The sequence below is a fragment of the Thermobia domestica genome, chromosome 4 (genome assembly GCF_964235325.1).
Source record: "Thermobia domestica chromosome 4, izTheDome1.hap1.1, whole genome shotgun sequence".
In the NCBI taxonomy this organism is placed as follows: domain Eukaryota; kingdom Metazoa; phylum Arthropoda; class Insecta; order Zygentoma; family Lepismatidae; genus Thermobia; species Thermobia domestica.
Window position 1 is genome coordinate 316608584 of NC_137457.1, and position 22315 is coordinate 316630898.

Below are 22315 nucleotides of genomic sequence, written 5' to 3' on the forward strand. Positions count from 1 at the left end.
GAAAGTCTGGAAAATAACTATTGCCACTTTAATTCAATTGTGACAGCATGATCATGGGAAGAGGAAAAACTTATATGAGCAGTTCAAGGAAAAAAAATTTAAAAAAAACTCCCAGTTTTTCCACTATCATTAAAGTGTTACGAATTGCCATTAATACAACTTTATTTTGGACAATCAGAGGGAACAGGCTATCTGAACCTAAGTTTGGGCCAATCTACACGGCATCTTACAGACGCCGAATGCAATGAATGAATGAAGGAAATGAATGAGTACCTCAATGCCAGTCTCAAAGAAGGTTGTGGTTTAGTAATAATAATCTTACTAAAGCACTCAAGAAGCGAGTAGCAACAGCAGAGTATCTAATTGTAATCACGTTAATGAATGAAAGGTATTTAGAGAGTATAATAATATTTGGTCAAGATTTATTGTACTGGACCATGCATAAATTTATTGCATATAAAAAGTACTTATTCTTGAATACATTTGTATTATTCATTTGCTGGACAGGAATATAATAACATCTAATGGACAATATAGCTACGTTATGGTATGTGTAATTTTCAAATTGTTGGCGTACTTGAAAATACTTAACATTGAATTAATTCAAAAATGTTGAAATGATTTCACATTGAATTCGATCATTTATTAGCAAAATATTAGTCATCAATAAAAAGTAATGGTATGTGTCTGCTTTTTGGATACCATCATTTTTTGGTAAAAATTGTGGCTCAAATTTAGAGGTGCATCTCCAGTTTCAAACCTACAAAAATAGTTAAAACATTAAAAATAGTTAGGTAAGGTTAGGTTCAGTTAGGTTAGTTGAGATCAGGTTAGGTTACCCGGTAAAACTTTACACTTACTTAAGACTAGAACAGTGACTAGACCCTGTTTCTCATAGAAACTTTAATTATTAAATTCAGTAATCCGTGGTTCTTATTTAAAATTTAATAGATTCTATTCATTATTGTTATGTAATTCTGTGGAACTCAATTCAGAAATATATGCAACACACCGATTTGCCATCCTATACCACTACGATCCTCATTAATAATCGAAACCTTCTGCGTCTTGCAAATAGTAACCACTTCTACATATCTTTTCTTGTATGAAACATAAACTTTACTGCCATACTTACCTAAACATCACATAAGAACTCCCAATAATGATTCTAACGTCATTTCTCTTGTATATTTTCGTAATTTTCATAAAAGACGGAGGGACATTTCTAAAATTAACCGAAAATTGTTATTATTTTGTTAAATACTGGCTATTTTAGTTTAGTTTTGCTTAGTTTTGATTAGTTAAAGTTAGGTTAGGTTACATTAGATTAGGTTAGATGTTTCACGGTAACTTATATTTTACATGCCTTCGCGGTTTATATAAATTGACCATGGTTTTCAGGAAGTTATGTACTATATTTTCCTCACACATCAATTACCCTTGCGTAACATGAACTCATTTCTCCTACATTCTGTCTCCTATCTAGTTTTTGCTCCCCAAAAGCCGACATAACCCAAAGTAATTCATAAGCGTTGGATTCTGAGTGGAAATGTATAACATCTGTAAGAAACGTCATTTGCGGAAGGCAGAGTTCGATAAATACATATTTGTGTAATCAATCTCATAGTGACTGAAGCGAGCCTTAGCGAACCTTCTACTACTCGACTCGATTGATATTTGTGTGTATATCCATCTGTTTCACGATCACTTTCGTAAAACTCATCAAATTCTGACGAAACTTGGCAAATGCCTTTCTCTTACTTGTAGAAATAACCAGTGTTTAGGGTAGCAATTAGTAAAGTATAAGAAGGATAATATCTACACCATTTTGTATGTTTACATATGTACATGCAAGACAATTTTCCAATATAAACCACACAAGAAAATTTTCGATTATGACAAAACTCAATGCGCCTTATGCAGAGTCGTTCTGAAGCGTGATTAGTGCCATAGTAAAGAGTTTGACTAACATATGTTTCCTGCAGTAGTCAGTTGTTTAGTATGATGCTAATCTTATGTCAAAACGACTCTGCATAATGCCTAATGTTTTTTCTTGATGATGATGGGAGTATCTTCAGAGCTTAAAAGTTATAACCTCCAAATAATGAAAGAGTGAGTTCAATTCTCTCAATTTCAGAAATATGATCCAAGATAAAGACTAACTCTCGGTAATCCCCACCAGGTCAAATCTATGTACTGTGTAAGCGAAAGGAATCAAATCTAACCTAACCTAATCTCATATAACCTAATTTAACCTGTTTACAAGTAATTATTGTCAAAGTGGAAAGCTGCCAGTGTCGAACAAAATAAATACCTAGGATAAGTTTTGTTAAGAAATATTCGATTTTGGCGTAATATGTTGTTATCTTATACGTTTGGTATAATGTAACATGGTCCGAGATTTTGGGACATCCTCTATATATTCACAAATTTACTTTAGTAGAGATGTAGAAATTTATTGTGGTACTGTAGGGTTAAGTCGCAAAATTGTCATTATTTCGTCAAAAGAGTAATATTTTTAGTATAGATTCCATAAAAATATATGTAATAATATTATTTTCAGAATTTTGTTTATTTAATTAAAAATATTGAATTATTTTAAGAAAAGAGTATATTTTGTAGTTTTCAGTGGGTTTTAGTTTATTTCCAATGGAAAATTTTTAAGTGTAGAAATTCAGCCATAATGTCTTCTTGGCAGATCCCTTTGTTTCAGTGAAAATTGTCTACTATTCGATCATCAGAAATCACAGCTGTGTTTGAGATTTGCGGCGCCTTTGATGTTAAGTAGAGAAAATCTCGTCATTTCGTTACATCATCAATAATAACCAACTATATGCTAGAGCAAGGTATAAACCCTTATACTCGGCTGGTCCTTCCATAGCAGACGATGTGCTGCTCCTTTCTTTGACGCAGTGTTTCTATCACCATATTTTCTCACCAGTTGACTTGATTACATACAGTATAACTATTAATATCGCTTATTCCTATGGGTTTTAGTCTGCATTAAAATAAAATTTATGCATTATCGTCATATTATTGAAATAAAATATGTTACTGGAATCAAGACATGTTTTAAATATCCAGGTGTTTCAAAGAGTCATGCATGTTAATGCTTCAGAAGATTGGATAATTAACTTGGTGTTATCTATGCGTACTACTTTCATTAGCTGCGCCTAACTGGAATTTTTAAATTCAGAACCTTCCTGATTTTAATTTACATTTTCATTCTGAGTTGGAAAACAGTATAATAGGGATGTAAAGCAAAAAGTATAGTTACTGTAAGAGAACCTCATGAGCAGCAGTGCTACAAGGTTAAGAGCTCGAGACCTTTTGACCCTAACAAATATTTAAAAATTCGTATTTATTAATCAATATTTTCGTAGATTACAAAGGAAATTTTCATGTCAACTGTTTATCCTCCGACCATAGCTGTTAATTCTACTCTCCATGAGTATATAGTTTAATTTTGTTTTAGTTTTTTAATCATTTTTATGACTGGGTGAGACTCAATTTTCCAATATTGTTTCCTTACGTACAAGATCGGACAAATCAGACTGTATGAATGTGGCATTCATCTGTTGTTTTCATTTTGAGAGCTTTGAAAAAGTAAACTGTGTGCTAAGCAATTGCAAAACAAGTAATGATTTATTTTCATGAATTAATAAATATTTATTTCAACACTTGTCTTTATTTTACATATGCCTGTTTAACTTTTTAGAAAATAGTTTTAAAATATCAGATGAATTTATATACTTTAAATAAACTATAAATAAAACCAACTTTGTCCTTGGAAAACATATTTACAAGAAAAAGAAAGAAGCAATAAAATGAAATAAAAGTGTTCTAAAGACCTATGCCTCAATTCGACAGAATTGTACTTAAATGACGCCAATATTAAGACGAACATAACAACCAGTCATCCAGTTTATAATGAATCTGTACCTTATGTTCGTTGATGAACACCGGAAATGCCTAAAAGATATTTTCAGGAGAACTGTTTTTTCTTATTAATTTCCCGATTAAGAGTCTTTTTCTGTATTGATGAAAGAGTATTCTCATTCATTTCATACTTTAAACGTTAAGTGATTTCTGTTCTTTAAACTTGTTTTAGTCCCAAGCCTTGCTGATGCATTTACTCCCGATCTAATCGAATTTGGATCGGCAAGGTCAGTCTTTTACAACTCCTTTTTTTTCTAAATCGAAAACTGAATCGGATTGACAGCTAGCAATAGGGATATATAAATGAGGTATCCGCCAGAATATGTGCGAAAAATGTAAAATTTAAGTACAGAAGAGCAATCAAAATTACATAGTTTATTTAAATATGTTATTTGAATATTTGTTTGGCAGAGTTGACAAAAAACTATGGAAACATTCCTTCATATATTGGACATGAGATTAGAACTTGGAACCTCTCTGCTAAGAAGCATGTATCTTACTGGTTATGTCGCTACACTCGGTGCTAACATTTATTACAGTGTTTTATTATGAGACTAATGAAGACATAATACCAAATTCCAGTAACCAACTGAAAAATACTGGAATCGTTTGTTTGTGAAAGTGACGTTAGAAGACATAATTAATTATTCCGATCTTACCAACCAAATTTTAGTCCTTACAACTCCTTACTCACAAACTTAACACTTAAGACCTTTAACACCGACATTAATAATACTAATAACTTCTTCTTTTATATAATAACTGATACTATGGGTCGGGTATAAGCGTCTTTAGAGTATGTTTCCATGTTAGATCTAGCATAAAAAACTTTTCTAAACACAACTTAAATCTTGCCATAAGGCAGTGGGAAAATTAATTATTAGTTTTGGCCTATTTAAAGCTAAACCGAAAATAGCTTAAATGTTCTTATTTAAAATATTTTCCTGCAAAAGTCGGAAACACTTCTGTGGAGCCCACCTTCTTATCAGCAGGGGACCCCCATGTTCCCAACTTTCCATTACAATGAAGGACAATACAGCTGGACAGCATTCGTAAATACAGTATTCGGTTGATTGGAGATTGTCTTTGAAGTCACTGTTGGTCGTTGTGTTTGTGAATTTATTGTTTTCATTTCGTTGTGAGTGTGTGAATTCTTTATATGTGATCGTGTGTATATATTCACTTATAAGTGATGGTGTGAATTATATCTACAGTGTATAGGCCCTATATGTATATAATTTCAGAGTGATTTCAGTGCTTTTGTAAATAACTATCAGTAGCTCTAAGTATTTTGTATATAGGTTTGCATATCTGCACACTGTATTGTGTTAACGCCATGGCGAGTGCTTCATCAAGCGCATTTTCACCCAAGTGCTATAGAGCTACGAATAAAAAGCGCATATTACGTACGCAGCTGAGAAGCTTCCATGCTCCACGGTCCTCCGCTAACTTCTTCGTCTTCGCGTATGATCTTTCTGTTTTTATATCATCCATTAATTGTAGTCTCCTTCACCCCCTCCCTCTCTTTCCCGCCACCATACCCTCTAGGACGTCCCTCATGATACAATCTCTTCTTAGACAATGTCCCAACCAGTTTCGCTTCCTCTTCCTAATAATATCTAAAAATATTCTTTTCTCACCTACCATTTCTAACACTCTCTCATTCGTTTTCGGCTCGACCCAATTAATTCTTTCCATTCTTCTCCACACCTACATTTGGAAGGCTTCCAGTCGAGTTTCATCATCTTTACGTAATGTCCACTTTTCCGCCCCATACAGTACAACACTCCACACGAAGCATTTTATGAGTCTTTTTCTCAACTCTTTATTCAAGGTCCCACAAAACAGACTTTTCTTCTTCCTAGAGGCTTCTTTTGACATTCCTATCCTTGCTTTTATTTCACGTTCGCACTTCATGTTATTACTAAGAATAGTACCCAGATATCGAAAACTATTCATTTGTTCTATTTGCTCCCCTCCCACTTTTATATTTGACACGTACCCCTTCGTTCCAATCAGCATGGCTTTGTCTTTCTGACATTTATTTTCATCCCATATTCTTCAAAGCCCTTTCTCATTTTTTCTAACAATTTATTGATTTTCTTTTCAGATTCTGGAACAAGCACCATATCGTTTGCAATTCTTATGCATCTAATCATTCTACTTCCTACCTAAATGCCATCATCATCATATAGGCTCTTTTCCACTATCTCTTCTAGATAGACATTCAATAGCGAGAGACAGCACCCTTGTCGTACTCCCCTTCCAATTGTACTCTCTTCCGTTAGTTCCTCCCCTGTCCTAACACTTACTTGTTGGTTCATGTATAAGTTTCTTATCAGTCTTCTATCTCTCCATTCCAACCCTATCACTGTTAGAACTCCCAACAACAATTCCCAAATCACGCGGTCAAAAGCCTTTTCTAGATCAATAAATATAACGTACACCTCTTTCCCTTTTTCTACAAATCTTTCACCGATCGCCCTTAATAATCCAACTGCATCTCTTGTGTCCTTGCCTCTTCTGAACCCGAACTGCTCCTCCTCAACTTCTTTATTTGTTCTTTCATATAACCTTCTGTTCAGTATTCGGAGCAGAATTTTAGCTGCATGAGATATGAGACTAATAGTTCTATAATCCTCACATCTCTTTGGGTTCGATTTCTTAGCCATCGGTATCATGATCATTTTCAGAAAGTCTTTTGGCCATTCTCCTGTTTCATATATTTCATTGCATACTCGCAACAATTCTTTCTTTCCGTTGTCTCCTATATTTTTAATGAATTCGATTGGTATGTTATCTATTCCGGTTGCCTTTCCATTCCTAATCTCGGATATAGCCTTTTCAAACTCATCCCGAAGAATACTAAATCCTTTACCATCCTCGCCTACTTCATTTTCTACTTCAACATTTAGGCTACACGGTCTATCTCTACTCTCATATAAGTCTTCAACGTATTCTTTCCACCTTCCTATGACCTCATTTCTCTCACTGAAGGATGTGCTAGTGCTGAAAGATGTGAAAATAAAACTTTTAATCTGAAAGATGTGCGTGTGCTAATGGACGAAAGTATTGCATTGAAGGTGACTCAGGAAGACTGGAAGAATTGTATAAGGCATGTGCAGAAAGTAGAGAGCAATATGTGGGACATTGTCGGTCTAATGGAAGAAATGCATGGCTCGTTAATTATTAATCTTAATAGTGACTCTGACAGTGAGGAAAATGAAAAAATATGATGATTTAGGAGTGGAACCGTTGGAATCATTTTAAGGTAAGTGCTGGTTGACAAATATTTTTTTCACTTGTTATATGATCACCATTTTTCTAATATAGATTTTAATATTATAAGTTCAGATACCTAAACCAGTGATGAAGGAATTGGTGTAGGGAAGGAAGTGGATGGAATCGAGAGAATCCCGAGCAAAGCCACTATTTCTATCAGTAACAGTGCTCCTTTAAATTTCGGGGGGTTATGCCCCCTCACTTCCTGAAGTTAACCAACCTCCCACACAGAGTTAAGAAAAAAATAAATTGCAATTGCCAATATATCGAAGCATTCAGGTACACTACATTCAGGAAGAAAGCCTGATCAATAGCTTAGTGGTAACCATGTTTGAGAAGGGGGCCTGAAAAGAAAACCACCTTACATCTACTAAAATTTAGTTTAATAACAACAAAATCTTTCTTTTAATTTCTATTCTTTTTTTCCTGTGTGTGAAATTATAGAAGAACCATTCCTATCAAACACCGTAAGAAACTACTGGACTAATGCACACTGAGAAAAAAAAATCTAGGTAGCGTACTTAAAAAGATAGGTTACATGCGTAATTCCTCTGGGTTTTGGACTTAACGTAGAGCAGACGTATAAATGAAAACGCATGTTTTATAATACTTTCTGTATAAGTGTTCCATCTATACGTACCTTCTGTATGAAACAATGTAGGCGGTCAGAATCTCACATACAAATCGACGTATATAACATATAACTGAGAAATGTAACATAAGTATATGTATGTGATATACGGAAAGCTGTTAGATGTCAGACATCCTGCAACGGTATGATGTAACATCTAAGGGCAGTGCCTATGTAGCATACGGTTAACGTATGCTCCGTACTGATTTCTATAGTAAGCAAGAGGATACCGTATATTTGTAAAATATACCACTGTCCGGAGAACGGATTTTTCTCTGTGTAGCTGAATTGTCATTTCATATCTTTTCTTCCTTAATACGTAATGGTATGAATTAAATTCTGTTCTATAATGATTAACTCGTGTAACTGGACATAGACAGGAGATATGTACGGACAGGAAGTGCCGCCCAGAATACAATAAAATATATCTATAGGCCTAATCTAAATACAGCAACATACATTTTGTATAGAATTTTTGTTTTTTATTACATAATACAATTGCTTTAAGTTGCATACCGATTAACATGATATCGACATCTTTGTCATTTTAACATGGGTTAATATTAAGCGACAAAAGTGAAACAAGCTCCAGGATGTTTACCCTGAGAAGTCTCACGTTTGAATGCGCGGGAGGGGTCTAGGTCAAAACCCCCACAGCCAAAACCCCCACACTCAAGAAATGTCAAAACACCCACACAAACGGTCGTAACCCCCACAAAAATGAACAAATCTCCCAAACGCACGAACGGTCAAAACCCCCACAGCCAAAACCCCCCACACTCAAGAAATGTCAAAACGCCCACACAATCGGTCATAACCCCCACACAAATGAACAAATCTCCCAAACGCACGAACGGTCAAAACCCCCACAGCCAAAACCCCCACACTCAAGAAATGTCAAAACGCCCACACAATCGGTCAAAACTCCCACACAAATGGACAAAACAGCCACACATAGCAACGGTCATAATCCCCACATAAATGGACAAAACTCCCACAAAATCGGACAAATCCCCCACACTCTGAAATGATCGTCATTTCACGTCTTTGTTGCAGCTCTTTATGACGCCCAAGAATAATAGTTGCAACATCAGTTTAAGTGGAATAAAAATGTTATTAAAAAGTACAAGGGCAATACATGAGTATGGGGGTTTTGTCAATTTGTGTGGCAGTTGTGACTATTTCTGCATGTGGGAGTTTTGTCCATTTGTGTGGGGGTTTTGTCCATTTATGTGGGGATTGTGACCGTTGCTATGTGTGGCTATTTTGTCCATTTGTGTGGGAGTTATGACCGTTGGAGGTTGTGACCGACTACCAGTGTGGGGGTTTTGGCTGTGGGGGTTATGACCGTTCGTGTATTTGGGAGATTTGTCCATTTGTGTGGGGGTTATGACCGATCGTGTGGGCGTTTTGACATTTCTTGAGTGTGGGGGTTTTGACCGTTCGTGCGTTTGGGAGATTTGCCCATTTGTGTGGGGGTTATGACCGTTTGTGTGGACGTTTTGACATTTTTTGAGTGTGGGAGTTTTGGCTGTGGGGGTTTTGACCGGTTCCCCGCGGGAGTGAGATCCTATAACACAGCCGGAAGAATGAAGTTCCTTGTAGGAAGGGAAAGAGTGACGAATCTTGTCGATTACCTGGTTTCATACGTTGCAACTTACTTCATACGTGGGATCTTCTTCCTATTATCTTTTGTCCTTTACCTGAAGCTAAACGTCAAAATTTGTCATCGTCTATAAAACCTAATAAAGTGAACATGTGTAGTCCATTTCTCAGGATTTTTTTTTTGGTGAACTTTGACAGAAGGTCTTAATCTCCGAGAGCTGGTGTGAAATTATTCTTGATGGTGCATACAATGACTGGATAAGAGGTAAAGGTTTCTCCAAAAATTTTCTTCAGGAATACTGACAAAGTAAGTGTGGTAATGTTAACATTTCTTCAGTAAATAGGAAAAATTCAGATCGGTATCTAAGCTTCAAAATTTTTAATCTAGTGACGGTGAAAGTGGTGTTTTCTGTACGAGTAGTTGAAGTTACTATAATGTGCTAAGATTTCAACGTTTTCTCCAGAAATTACATATATATACAAATATTATGATGTGAATGTAAGAACACAATGGGGGGGGCATGTTAGTAATCTCGGTTGTGATAATACTTACAAACGTATGTGCTACACGTACATGCGCTTACGGGTCATTTCACGTCAGTTCAACCTAGGCTTTTAACCCACTATCTCAGATTTGGATGAAATTTGGTAGTGTTATAAAACTTTTTATGCTGATTACAGCTGTATAAATTTTATATCAGTGGTTCAGAAGTTATTGCATTTCAAAAATGAGAAGAAAATCAATTTTTAACAGTCTCGACACAATATTTCGGTTCCTATTAATGCCAGTAACATGATTCTTTCTTTATTCACATTGTCTTTAAGTTTTTTACCATTAAAATCATGAAAGCTTTCTTTAGAGCTGATAGAAAATTTATAAAATCATTTGAAATGTAACATTTTGAGAAAAAAACTAGAACGTCATTTTGTAAACTTCAAACCTTTATTTCTCAAAATCCCCGTCATGGATTACAATGAATTTGTTTTTGTTTGAAAACTTATTACATCTAGTTTCACATATACAAAAATTGTGATGGGCCATCTAAGCACTGAGGAGATATCCAGGTCAGTGTTGCCAACTGATCGAGAAATATTTTTTTCGAACAACTTACATACGATTTAACATACCCCCTCCCAAAAATATTGGTATAAGTACTCTTCGGTAGCCTGGTCGGACATCGCTTAAAGATGAAGAGAGAGCTGGACGTCCGGCAACAGCTGTGTCAGATGAAAACATTGCCGCTGTGGAACAAATGATTCGAGAAAATCCTCAAACAACTTTCAAGGCCATTGAATCTGCAGTGAACATTGGATCGCCAGCAGTAACAAAAATTCTTCATGATCATCTTCGGCTCAGGACGGTTTCATCTCGTTGGGTGCCTCACACTTTGACTGAACAGCAGAAGCGCATGCGTGTGGAATGGTGTGAAGAAATGATTGCAAGATTTGATGGAGGCAATTGTCGACGCGTCTCTTACATTGTTACTGGTGGTGAGACTTGGATCTATCAATTTGACCATGAAAATAAACGCCAGTCTACAGTTTGAATCTTTCCAGACGGAAATCCACCCACGAAAGTGAAGCGACGGCGAAGTGTGGGGAAAAAGATGGTCGCAACTTTGTTCTTTAAATCTGATCATGTTGTAACTGTTCCACTTGAAGAACAAAGGACTGTTACTGCTCAGTGGTAAACCACCGATTGCCTAACATAAGTGTTCCAGAAGCTTCGAAAACTTCGTCCAAGAACTGGATTGCGTGGGATCCTGCTTTACCATGACAAAGCGCCCGCACACACGGCCAACATCACAATCCAGTTTTTAGAATCTACGGAGCTGAAACTTATGACTCATCCGCCTTATAGCCCTGACCTGGCCCCGTTCTTTCTGTTCCCCAGGATGAAAGATCGCATGCGTGGGAAGAGATTTTGCAGCCCTGAAGAAGCTGTAGTGTCTTACGAGAATGAGCTTTCAACTCTTGAAGAAAAAGACTGGAAACACTGCTTCCAAAAGTGGTTTTCGAGGATGCAAAAGTGTGTACAGTGTAATGGTGAATACTTTGAGAAAATGTAAGTGTTAAATTGATTTTAAGTATGTAAGTTATTTCACATCTCACAACTTTCGTAGTGTCCCTCGTACTTCTCTTCTAACCTCACTTGGTTTTCATATAACGCAATGTAAATTTTCCTTTTATTCTTTTCCACAATTTCCAGTGTTCGGAATTAAAATTAGTCAAGAATGATCAGCGACTTTAGCCCCTTACGTGCTAAGGATTACTAACCCTTCAATAGAGGGTGTGATTGAAAAGTACCGGAACTTTTCCCGCCGCGCGGCTCCCTGGCGTTCAAAAAATGTGAGGCGTGAGGGGAAATGTGCGCGGGACCTTCCTCTTTCAAGCGGAACTTGGCACAGTGCGCTGCGAGCAGCGGTTGAGAAAGCATCGCTGTCCACGCGAACGTCGTTTTGGTCGTCGGTGACTTTTTTTTTGAGCGCCGAAAATGGAGTCAAAGATTGACCAACGCTACGCCATGAAGTTTTGTGTCAAACTAAAAAAGACGTTCACCCAGACCCAGGACCTGCTCAAGGAAGCCTTTGGGGAAGATGTGATGTCCCGTACTCGGATCTTTGAGTGGCACAAGGCCTTCAGGGAAGGCCGGGAGGACGCCGATGACGGTCCACGCTCTGGGAGGCCGTCGACGTCTAAAACCGATGAAAACGTCGACCAAGTTCGCGAATACCTGAACCTGGATTTTTTTGCACTGCATAGTATGTCAAATTAAGTTCTTCGCTGATCTCCCGGAGGGTTGTCCGACGGTCCAGGTTCAGATATTTGCGAACTCGGTCAATCTTTGACTCCATTTTCGGCGCTCAAAAAACGTGACCGACGACCAAAACGACGTTCGCGCGGACAGCGATGCTTTCTCAACCGCTGCTCGCAGCGCACTGAGCGAAGTTCCGCTTGAAAGAGGAAGGTCCCACGCACTTTTCCCCCACCTCTCACATTTTTCGAACGCCAGGGAGCCGCGCGGCGGGAAAAGTTCCGGTCTTTTCAATTACATCCTGTATATATATATATATATATATATATATATATATATATATATAATCATAGTTATTCTGCCCTTATTGACAAGTCATAAGCCGCTGCTGAGAAGCTTCCATGTTCCACGATTTTCCTGTTTTGATATCGTCCATTAATTGCAGCCATCTTCGTCCCCTCCCTCCCTTTCCTGCCACCATACCATCTAGCACATCCCTCATGATACAATTTCTTAGGCAATGTCCCAACCAGCTTCTTCTCCTCTTCTGAATAATATCTAAAAGTTTTGTCTTTTCCCTCACCATTTCTAACACCCTCTCATTCGTTTTCTGCTTAACCCAACTAATTCTTTCCATGCTGCACAACACCTACATTTCGAAAGTTTCCATTTGTTTCTTTTACTACTTTTGCGTAATGTCCATGTTTCCTCCCCCTACAGCACAGCACTCCAAACGAAACATTCTTATGAATCTTTTTCTCAACTCTATATTCAATCTCCCATAATATATACAGTGCGTTCCACGATTAACACTAAGGCCGTCCTGAAGACACCAAGGCAGCTAGGAACATGAAACCTTTTGTATCCTTCAAGGGACATAAAAGACAACGTTATGCTGATATGCAGAACCCCCACGAGGTGCACCCAAAAGAGTTACGGGGGATAACTACAAAATTTTAAATAGCAACCCACACCTTGTTGTATCTCGTTTGAAAGCTAATGGCGTGTAGGGACAATTCTGAAAACTGATTGTCGTTATCATGTCTCTATCCATCATGGCGACCATCCGTAAGTACGGTCGAAGTATTGGTAGTTACCCCTCGTAACCCTCTTAGACCCCGCCCATGGGTGATTTTCCTTATCAGCATAATGTCTTTTGTGTCCTTTCAAGGTTACAAAAGGTTTCCATGTTTCTATCTGCCTTGACTTTTTCAGGATACGGGCTTTACTGTTATTCATGGAACGTACCGTCTGTGCTCCACTATAATTTCTGTCACAATTGTTCGAATGCACTGCGTCAGATTGTTGCATATTTTAAATCTGCCTGTCAAACCAAAACTTAAAATACCAACTTTATTATCCAGTGTTGCAAACTAAGAATGTTATAGTATCACAAACATCCAAAGTGGAAGCCTCAACCACACACACAGCATAATAAAGATGAACAGGATAATCCACATCGAAATTACCTTAGCGTTGGACGCGATGGGCATGGTATGACTTCTTTCGAATCAATAGGAATGAAGCTACCAAAACTTGAAAATTTGAATATTTTGAAACTCATTATTTCAAAAAAATGCTTACAATTGAAGGTCGAAAAGTAGCTCCACTGAGATCCGAACGAAACAATGTGTTTGCATTTGATATGTCATAACTAGACGAATCCCAAAGTTATAACTGCTACCGGGCAGGGTACCGTGAAGTACCAAATATTTTGTAATATAAAAGCTACATAAAGTTACCTTGCAGAATAGTTTGAATCGTGTCATTTGTTCTGAAACGGTTGGGTAAATGGAAAACTCGGCGAACATGTATCCCATTATTTTCAATTGTACACTTTTTGGGTAGAAATATTGGCGCCAAGGTCCCCGGTAGTGTCCCAAACGGAGTCCAATTCAAAGGTTTTAAATAACAAGGGGGATTAAGTAGGACATCGTTTGAAAGTTGTTGTAAAATGAAAGAAAATGGAGCTAGTCTCGACTCTCTACGAGAACCTTGTGCAAAATGGTGGCCGGTCAAAATGTAAAAAAAAAAGAAACTTAATTGAAAAGCCCATGTTCACCCCTATAAATCGGAAACGGTGAGACAAATGTGAAAGCAGGAAAGAACGTGTGGCACTATTTTGAAAGTTCAACGATTTAAGTTAAAACGTCTTGTCTCGCGGTCTTCCCAGGGTCCCAGGTGGGCCCAACTCAAAACTTTCAAATAGTAAGAGGGTTTAAGTAGCACACTGTTTGAAAACTGTTGTGAAATGAAAGAAGACGAAGCAAGTCTCCACTCTCTATGGCAACCCTGTGCAAAATGGCGGCGGGTCAAAGTGTAAACACAAATTTAATTGAAAAATCTATGGCCAGTCATCCGCAGGCCCCAGACGGGGACCAACTCAAAAGTTTCAAATGATAAGGGGGATTAAGTAGGACATCGTTTGAAAGTTGTTCTAAAATGAAAGAAAATGGAGCTAGTCTCAACTCTGTATGAGAACCCTGTGCAAAATGGTGGCGGGTCCAAATGTAAACAAAAACTTAATTGACATTTTGAGTTCTAAATGCCGCACTATGTATCGAACGCATGTCCAGCTCAAACCACTTGAGCTGGAGAAGCGAAATGGAGTATTTACGTTTATGGTAAATAGTAAATATCCACAAAATATCGAAGACGTATCATCTGTAATTCAATATGGCTGCCCAGGTGAAAAATTAATTTGTATATGAACATGCTCTTTCTTGGAAAATTGTGACTCAACCAGGGAAGTTTGACCCAGCTTAAAGTACTCAAATAATTTTCACGTGGTTTGGTACTGTTTGCCAATCATGTAAATGAACGTTTTTTCTTTGTACATTTGGCATTCCTTGAAATATTGTGATCAAACCAACGAATGGCATACAAATGTAATAATCACGAACACGTTACAATACATATACCAACTTGACTGATGCAGCAAGTCCTTTATGTATAAACTACGTAGGATAAAATTAGAAAAGTACCGATCGTATTCAACTTTTGTGTTGCAGTATGAATAGGAAGTCAGAATTGTGTGTTCATCGCATCTTTGTTATATTCACGTAAATGCTATCGAGAGAACCGTGACGAACATACATTAGGAACAATGGAATTAAATAATAATTGAAGTGAATCGAACTTCAATTGTTCTTTAGTTTTCCTATTGTTTCTAAATATATAATGGAGAAAAATAGATTTAGATTTGAAATGATATGAAAAACGTAGGTTTTAAGCGGCCATTTTGGATTCAAGGTGTCCATAGAGTTTTCAATTAAGTTTGTGTTTACACTTCCATTTGCCGCAATTTTGCACAGGATTATCGTAACGAGTCAAGACTTGCCCCATTTTCTTTCATTTCACAAAAGCTTTCAAACAATGTCCTACTTAATCCCCTTTGCCATTTGAAACTTTTTAGTTGGCTCCCTTCTGGGACACTGCGGAGACCCTGGGGAAACTTTATTACCCCAAAATGTTTGCCCTTGAAAATTATGGGATACGTATTCGCCGCGCTTTCCATTCACCCAACCGTTTCCAAAAGAATGACCCGGTTCGACCTACAGAGTGTGATTGAAAAGTACCGGAACTTTTCCCGCCGCGCGGCTCCCTGGCGTTCGAAAAATGTGAGGGGTGGAGGAAAATGTGCGCAGGACCTTCCTTTTTCAAGCGGAACTTGGCCCAGTGCGCTGCGAGCAGCGGTTGAGAAAGCATCGCTGTCCGCGCGAACGTTGTTTTGGTCGTCGGTCACGTTTTTTGAGCGCCGAAAATGGAGTCAAAGATTGACCAACGCTACGCCATCAAGTTTTGTGTCAAACTAAAAAAGACGTTCACCGAGACCCAGGACCTGCTCAAGGAAGCCTTTGGGGAAGATGTGATGTCCCGTACTCGGATCTTTGAGTGGCACAAAGCCTTCAGGGAAGGCCGGGAGGACGCCGATGACGAACCACGCTCTGGGAGGCCGTCGACGTCGAAAAGCGATGAAAACGTCGACCGAGTTCGCGAATACCTGAACCTGGACCATCGGACAACCCTCCGGGGGATGAGCGAAGAACTTAATTTGACATACTATGCAGTGTAAAAAATTGTGACTGAAGAATTGAACATGCGGAAGGTGTGCGCCAAACTGGTCCCCAAGGTGTCGACCGAGGAGCAAAAAGAACTGCGAGTGAAAATGAGTCGTGAAGTGCTGGATTGTGTGGAAGCCGACGAAGAGTTATTAGACAGTATGATCAATGGTGATGAAACACGGTGCTACGAGTACGACCCCTCGGCGAACGTCTTTTTTAGTTTGACACAAAACTTGATGGCGTAGCGTTGGTCAATCTTTGACTCCATTTTCGGCGCTCAAAAAACGTGACCGACGACCAAAACGACGTTCGCGCGGACAGCGATGCTTTCTCAACCGCTGCTAGCAGAGCACTGGGCAAAGTTCCGCTTGAAAGAGGAAGGTCCCGCACACACTTTCCCCCACCCTTCACATCTTTTGAACGCCAGGGACCCGCGCGGCGGGGAAAGTTCCGGTACTTTTCAATCACACCCTGTATTCTCTGTAACGATCTCGTTACGATGAGCTGTTGAGGGAGGACAAAATAAGAAGAAAAGGATAAAAAATTATCTTATCATTGTAAATCATGCTTTCCTCATGAAAGAGAATGTCTGAATTTATGTATCTTTTTCCATCTTGATTACTTTAAAAAAATTAAAAAAGAAGAGAAATGAAGAAAGAATTTGTAGGTTGCAAACTGTTTATCAGCTGGGTTTGTAGTTAAGGAGAGAGATAGGGGAGGTATTCTGTCATATTGCCTCAAGGCCGTGGACGTTACGCGTTTCTCACATGACGCGATTGTGGCGCCAAGTACTTTGGTGGGTTCGCTCGTTCCTAGTGACGGCGAACTGACTATGTAGTACCCGGTGCGTGTAGATGTCTTGGTTTGGTTGTTCGGGAATGGCTATTCTGTTAGCTTTCCATATGGTAGAAAGCGGACTTCAGTTAATGGGACATTGCATTCATCTTTCGATTCAAACCAGAGTTCTTGTTGGATTTAATCGCTGTGTGTAAAGTAATAGGAATGAGAATAGTAAGTTGTTGCTGTGAATTGGGTTTGTTTAAATTTCAAAAAAGAAGTGCAGTGAAGGAACAGTGTTGGTTTGTGAATGAAGTTTTAGTGCTGCTTGTGCCCAATTGTGTTTTCCATTTGAGTGGAGTTTCCTTTTTATTCCGCTTTTCCTGTTAAATTCATTATTTTTGTTCCTCACTTTTCTGCCGTGTTTCGGACGAATGAAAAATATATGAAAATACATTAGACTAAGTCTGGTCAAACCGCCGAGTTACCTTGTTCAAGGAAATCCCTTGCTCAGTATATTATATAGCAGTTCTCTATTTTTGGTGGAATGAGAACGAAGGTAGCTTGAGCTTGAACTGGCTGAAAGATCCCACTTTAGTCTGTATAAGCATTCCAAAGAGTTGTTTGTTGAATGCAACTCACATAGTGCTTGTTTCTATGAGATACTGTAGATTCTTTTTGAATGGTGAAATGGTGATGTGGGCAACGTAAGTGCGTATGGCAATTAAACCTTTGGTTTGACCTAATAAGGTTTATTCCCGCCACCTCAAGAAAGTGCATTTTCTTTTTCTTGAATTTGCCGTTTTTGCAAATGGTGGAATGCGGATGTGGGAAGTCTCAAGCCAGAAATTTAGTCATTTGATTAGAAAGAGGAGCATCTATACCGGAAATATTCTTATTGGGCCCAATTAAAGAGTTGTTTTGAATTCTGGATGTTTGGCACTCAATTACAATTAGTTGCAAGGGAGTGTCGCAACGTGCAGCAGTTTGTATGCAAACTGGAAAGCTGTGTTTTTCCATCAAATTGACTAAGGATAGTCAAAACTTCAATATTTCCTGTTCAGATTATACAGCAACGACCAAATTATTCTCGATTCCTCCATTTCACTTGCAAGACGACATGCAGTCCCAGGGCCAATGAATAAGGAGGTAACTATAGAATCGAATGAACTGTGAGATGAGTGTTGAACTATTTATTATTACTTGGCTTGTCCGTTGTGTGTGTGTATTTTTTGTTGGTCGTCTTTTTGCATCCATTGTTGCTCGTTATGGTTCGATTCGTCACCGATGCGTCTATAATCATCAAGTTAAGGATAATTCAGCATTTAACATTTTTGGCTGTGAGCCGATGTTGTTTTTCATATTAGTGCAAGTGTTTGGTGTTGCATTAATATATTTTGTCTCCTGAAATATTTCTTACAGAGTGTAATTAGATTTTGGATTAATATTGAGATTGATTGGAGATTTAATGTTAAAGAATTACAGGGTGAGAAACAGCGTTATCGTTTTCGATGTTGAATTCTTGCTAATGATTCCCCTTGCTGAAACTTTAAATAAATTAGAATTATTGATATTGAAATTGAATTTAGAATTCATCCCCCCCAGAGTTTGGACTATTTCGAAAGTACTTTATGAATCGCGTGTTATTGATAATACTGAGGCATTATGAAACATTAATCTCTCTCCTTAATTGAATATTGAATATAATAAATACTTTAATATTTGAATATTATTTGTAAATTTCGAGAATTGAATATTTTTCTTATTATTGCCTTTTGCTAATATCGAAAGTATTTAAATTGGAACTGGAAAATTGAATCAACGAAGTAGTATTTTTCAACGACGAATTTATTGTTGCCATTGGATATCTGAAGGATCAGATATCGATCTGTAAATAAATTGTTAATAAATATTTGTTAAGTTGAATTGTGTCTGTTGTTATTTATTAGATTTAAGTTTATTAAGTTGTTTCTATGGTATTTTTCTGATTCATTGGTGAATGCTGAATTATCTATTATTGCCAAACTCCTACTTTGGATACAAATGAGGACATCAGCTCGCGTAGATCCCTCTGTAGTTGGTTGGGGGTGTTGCTGATTGATCAAAATATCTTGCGACTTTTTGTTAATCAACGTGTGTTGGACACTTGGCAATTTTCCTGACTTTGACGGCGGATGGGAACGCTACATCTCCCACCTTTGTAGTTTTTACATTACAAAATATGTTGTAACTCACCATATCCGGCCCGGTGGCACGTATAACTTTGTGATTCGTCTAATAAAATGCAAAGACAATTGTCTCGTTCGGATCTCAGCAGAGCCACTTCGTGACCCTCCCTTGTTAGATAAGTATTATATCTAGTTAAATGTATGTTTCCCAATGAACGTATATATTATTTTGCAGTTAATAGCACTTCGATATCTTAAAACATTTTGGATATATGATAAAAATTTATGAAGTTTCCAACACTGCTTATATCATGTAATTGCGACAACTTGTTGTAGTTAGAACTACTAAAAGCTATTGTTTTAATGCTATAAAAGAGAAAGAAAACAAAGATCATTTAAAATATTTTTCAGAAATACACCATTTTCAGCAGTAAAAATTTATTTGTATTTTTATTTATAGATGCTTGTTATACAGATCTATGCAAATTTTGAACTGAAACAATGTAACAAATTATATAAGAAACAACAACAAAAAATCAAATACTTTCCACATTTACGGAGACCTTAGTTTGTTTCTAAGATGAGTTTCGGAGTCAAAAATTTCAACATCTGAATATAAACTAGTGTACAATGATGCCAGCTTGAAGTATAAAGAATATTGTGTAACTGATAGTCTGGGTGTCACATATGTCAGTAACGTAAGACTACGAATAAGGTGGGAAAGTACACGAAAATTGAGAACAGAAACCAATAATTCAGACTCAATTTTCCATTGATAATTTTATGGAGAAACATCAAGTCTGCCACCATGCGTCGAATAAGTGGATTCTGTATATTAAGTTTGCTTAGGATCTGTATTTTATTAGGACTACGCACTGAAGGAACTCTTTGTTTCACAATGACAAGAAAAAGAGTTCAGAACAGAATCAAAACAGGATAAGTTTGAAGCACCGGCCATATTCCATATCGTTGACCAATATTCAATTTTAGGTGATACGAAAGCTTTGAAGAAGAAACGGAATGCTTTGGGATTGCGAATATCAGTAAATCTGTAAAGAGTACTTTGTATCCTTATAGCTGTCTTCACAGTAACAGTGATGTGATTAGGAATATGAGTTTCTCATCGAATAATACTCCCAGGTCTTTATGTGTCGCAGTTCTTTCGATATGACTGTTATTAATACAATATGTATGGTAAATTTTATATTTCTTCATAGAAATACTAACAGTGCAATATTTTCAAGGGTTTAGTTTTAAATTCCAAGTCGCACACCAGTTAGTAAGTTTAGCGAGAATTTGTTGAAGTCGTAGGGCATTATCTATGCTAGATATTTTATGAGAAATTTTACACTCATCACCAAAGAGAAGAGTGTTCGGAGATGGTAAAGACAGGAAAGAAGGGAGATCATCCATGTAAAGAAGAAATAGCACCGGTTATAGAACACTACTGGGAAGCCACATAAAGAACGGGGACACATTTGGATGTTGGATCTGGCAGAACAATATGTTGCATACGATCAGGAAGATAATCCTTTAGCACGGAAAGGAATTTGTTATGAAGATTAAACTTTTTGGATAGCTTGTGAAGAAGAAGATGGATGTCAATTTTGTCAATAGCTTTTGAGAAATCTAAGTATATTACATCCAGTTGAGAACTTTCTGAAACAGCTTAGAGCATGAGTAAGAAACTCTGATAGATTTGTAAGGCATGACTTCTGTTGCAGGAAACAATAAGGAGCTGTGAACTTGTAGAGTCTGTCCTTTATAACTTTTTTCTGCAAATAATTGAAACAAAGAGAGAAGTGAAATGGGTCTATAGGGACATATATTAGTTTTAGTGCCACAGGTTTATATATTAGTGTAATTTATAGATTTTAATAATGTCAGTCTGTTCCAAAGTTGGGGATAAATGCCTTCTGTAAAGCATCTATTAAATGAAAAAGCCACAGGATAAGCAATTGACGCAGCTGTATTGTGAAGAGGGATTGTATAAACATTGTCAGGTCCAAGAGAACGATGGCCAGGTAGAACTGATAAGTGACCTAACTTCAGCGGGCGTAATAGAAATCGAGGATAGGGAATGCGAAGATACTGCTTAAAGAGCAGGAAAAGGATTAGGTACATACTGGAGAAATTCCTGCAAATAATAATTATGATTCAGCTCTGTGTACTCAAGTAACAGTGTTCCTAGGATAGTTGTTCTTGGGTATACTAGTTTTATTTCTTCTTGAGTTAATGAGAGACCACAAGTTGTTAGGTCTAGAGAAAAGTGAAGTTGCAATGTTGGAAACGTAATTATTGCATTTTGTCTTAGTGGGAACATGACATATCGACGGCTTTGCGAGAAATTAGTTTAAGTAAACTGGTTTGGATGTTGTTTCCAGAGTTACCACGCGATATTCTTGTTTTTAATGGCAGTCTGAATGTCAGCATCAGATCCAGAAAAGAACTTCGATGACTTTTGTGGTTTTGTCTTAGCACACATTTTGTAGACTTACTTTTGCTTTCTTCCACATTTTCGTATGTTACAACATATTCTTACCTATATTCATATGTATTCCTACAGTGAAATAGAATATGTTCTCTCTCAATGCATAAAATCACAGCATTTTGTTTCCTTGTTCGTTTTTCAATCGCTTTCATTTCCATCTTCTGAATAGGAACATTTCCAGATTCGTTCATTTTCTCATTATATTCGAATAATGTTTAATGTGTTTTATTGAAATGAGCGAACAAAAAATTTATTTAGCATGTATAAACCTTTCTTATTTCAGAGATTGCGGAGCTCTTTCTGCAGTGGAAATTGTGAAAAATGGCGTCCCCACCGCCAGGTTGTAAGTATAATTCTGTACTGTTTCTATATATGATACTGAAATTTAATCAAGTATAATTTCTTGTGTTTCCAAATTGACAGACTTGTTCTTACTATTATTGATATGTTGCCATTTTGATTATTGTAGCTTCAATAGTTTCGGGTCGTTTGTTTTGGTTTATAGTCAAAGAGCAGCTTAGAAATGAGTAACAATTGTTATTATAAAGATATTTTACGAAAGTAGTCATCAAGGTCATGTGATCTTACATCCTGATTTCTACT

The 22315-nt window shown here is 37.3% G+C and overlaps 1 protein-coding gene across 2 annotated transcripts in view; it reads left to right on the plus strand.

Annotated features, from left to right (window-relative positions):
- Nucleotides 1–291: 291 nt before the first annotated feature.
- The window catches only part of LOC145684346 (phospholipid scramblase 2-like), an 89584-nt gene continuing 67560 nt past the window's right edge, over nt 292–22315 (plus strand). For both annotated transcript variants that reach the window (XM_081756557.1, XM_081756558.1), the window contains exons 1-2: nt 292–547; nt 21996–22055. In XM_081756557.1, coding sequence (XP_081612683.1) covers nt 22034–22055 — 22 coding nt within the window. In that variant the 5' untranslated portion in view covers nt 292–547; nt 21996–22033. The remainder of the gene's footprint in view (nt 548–21995; nt 22056–22315) is intronic.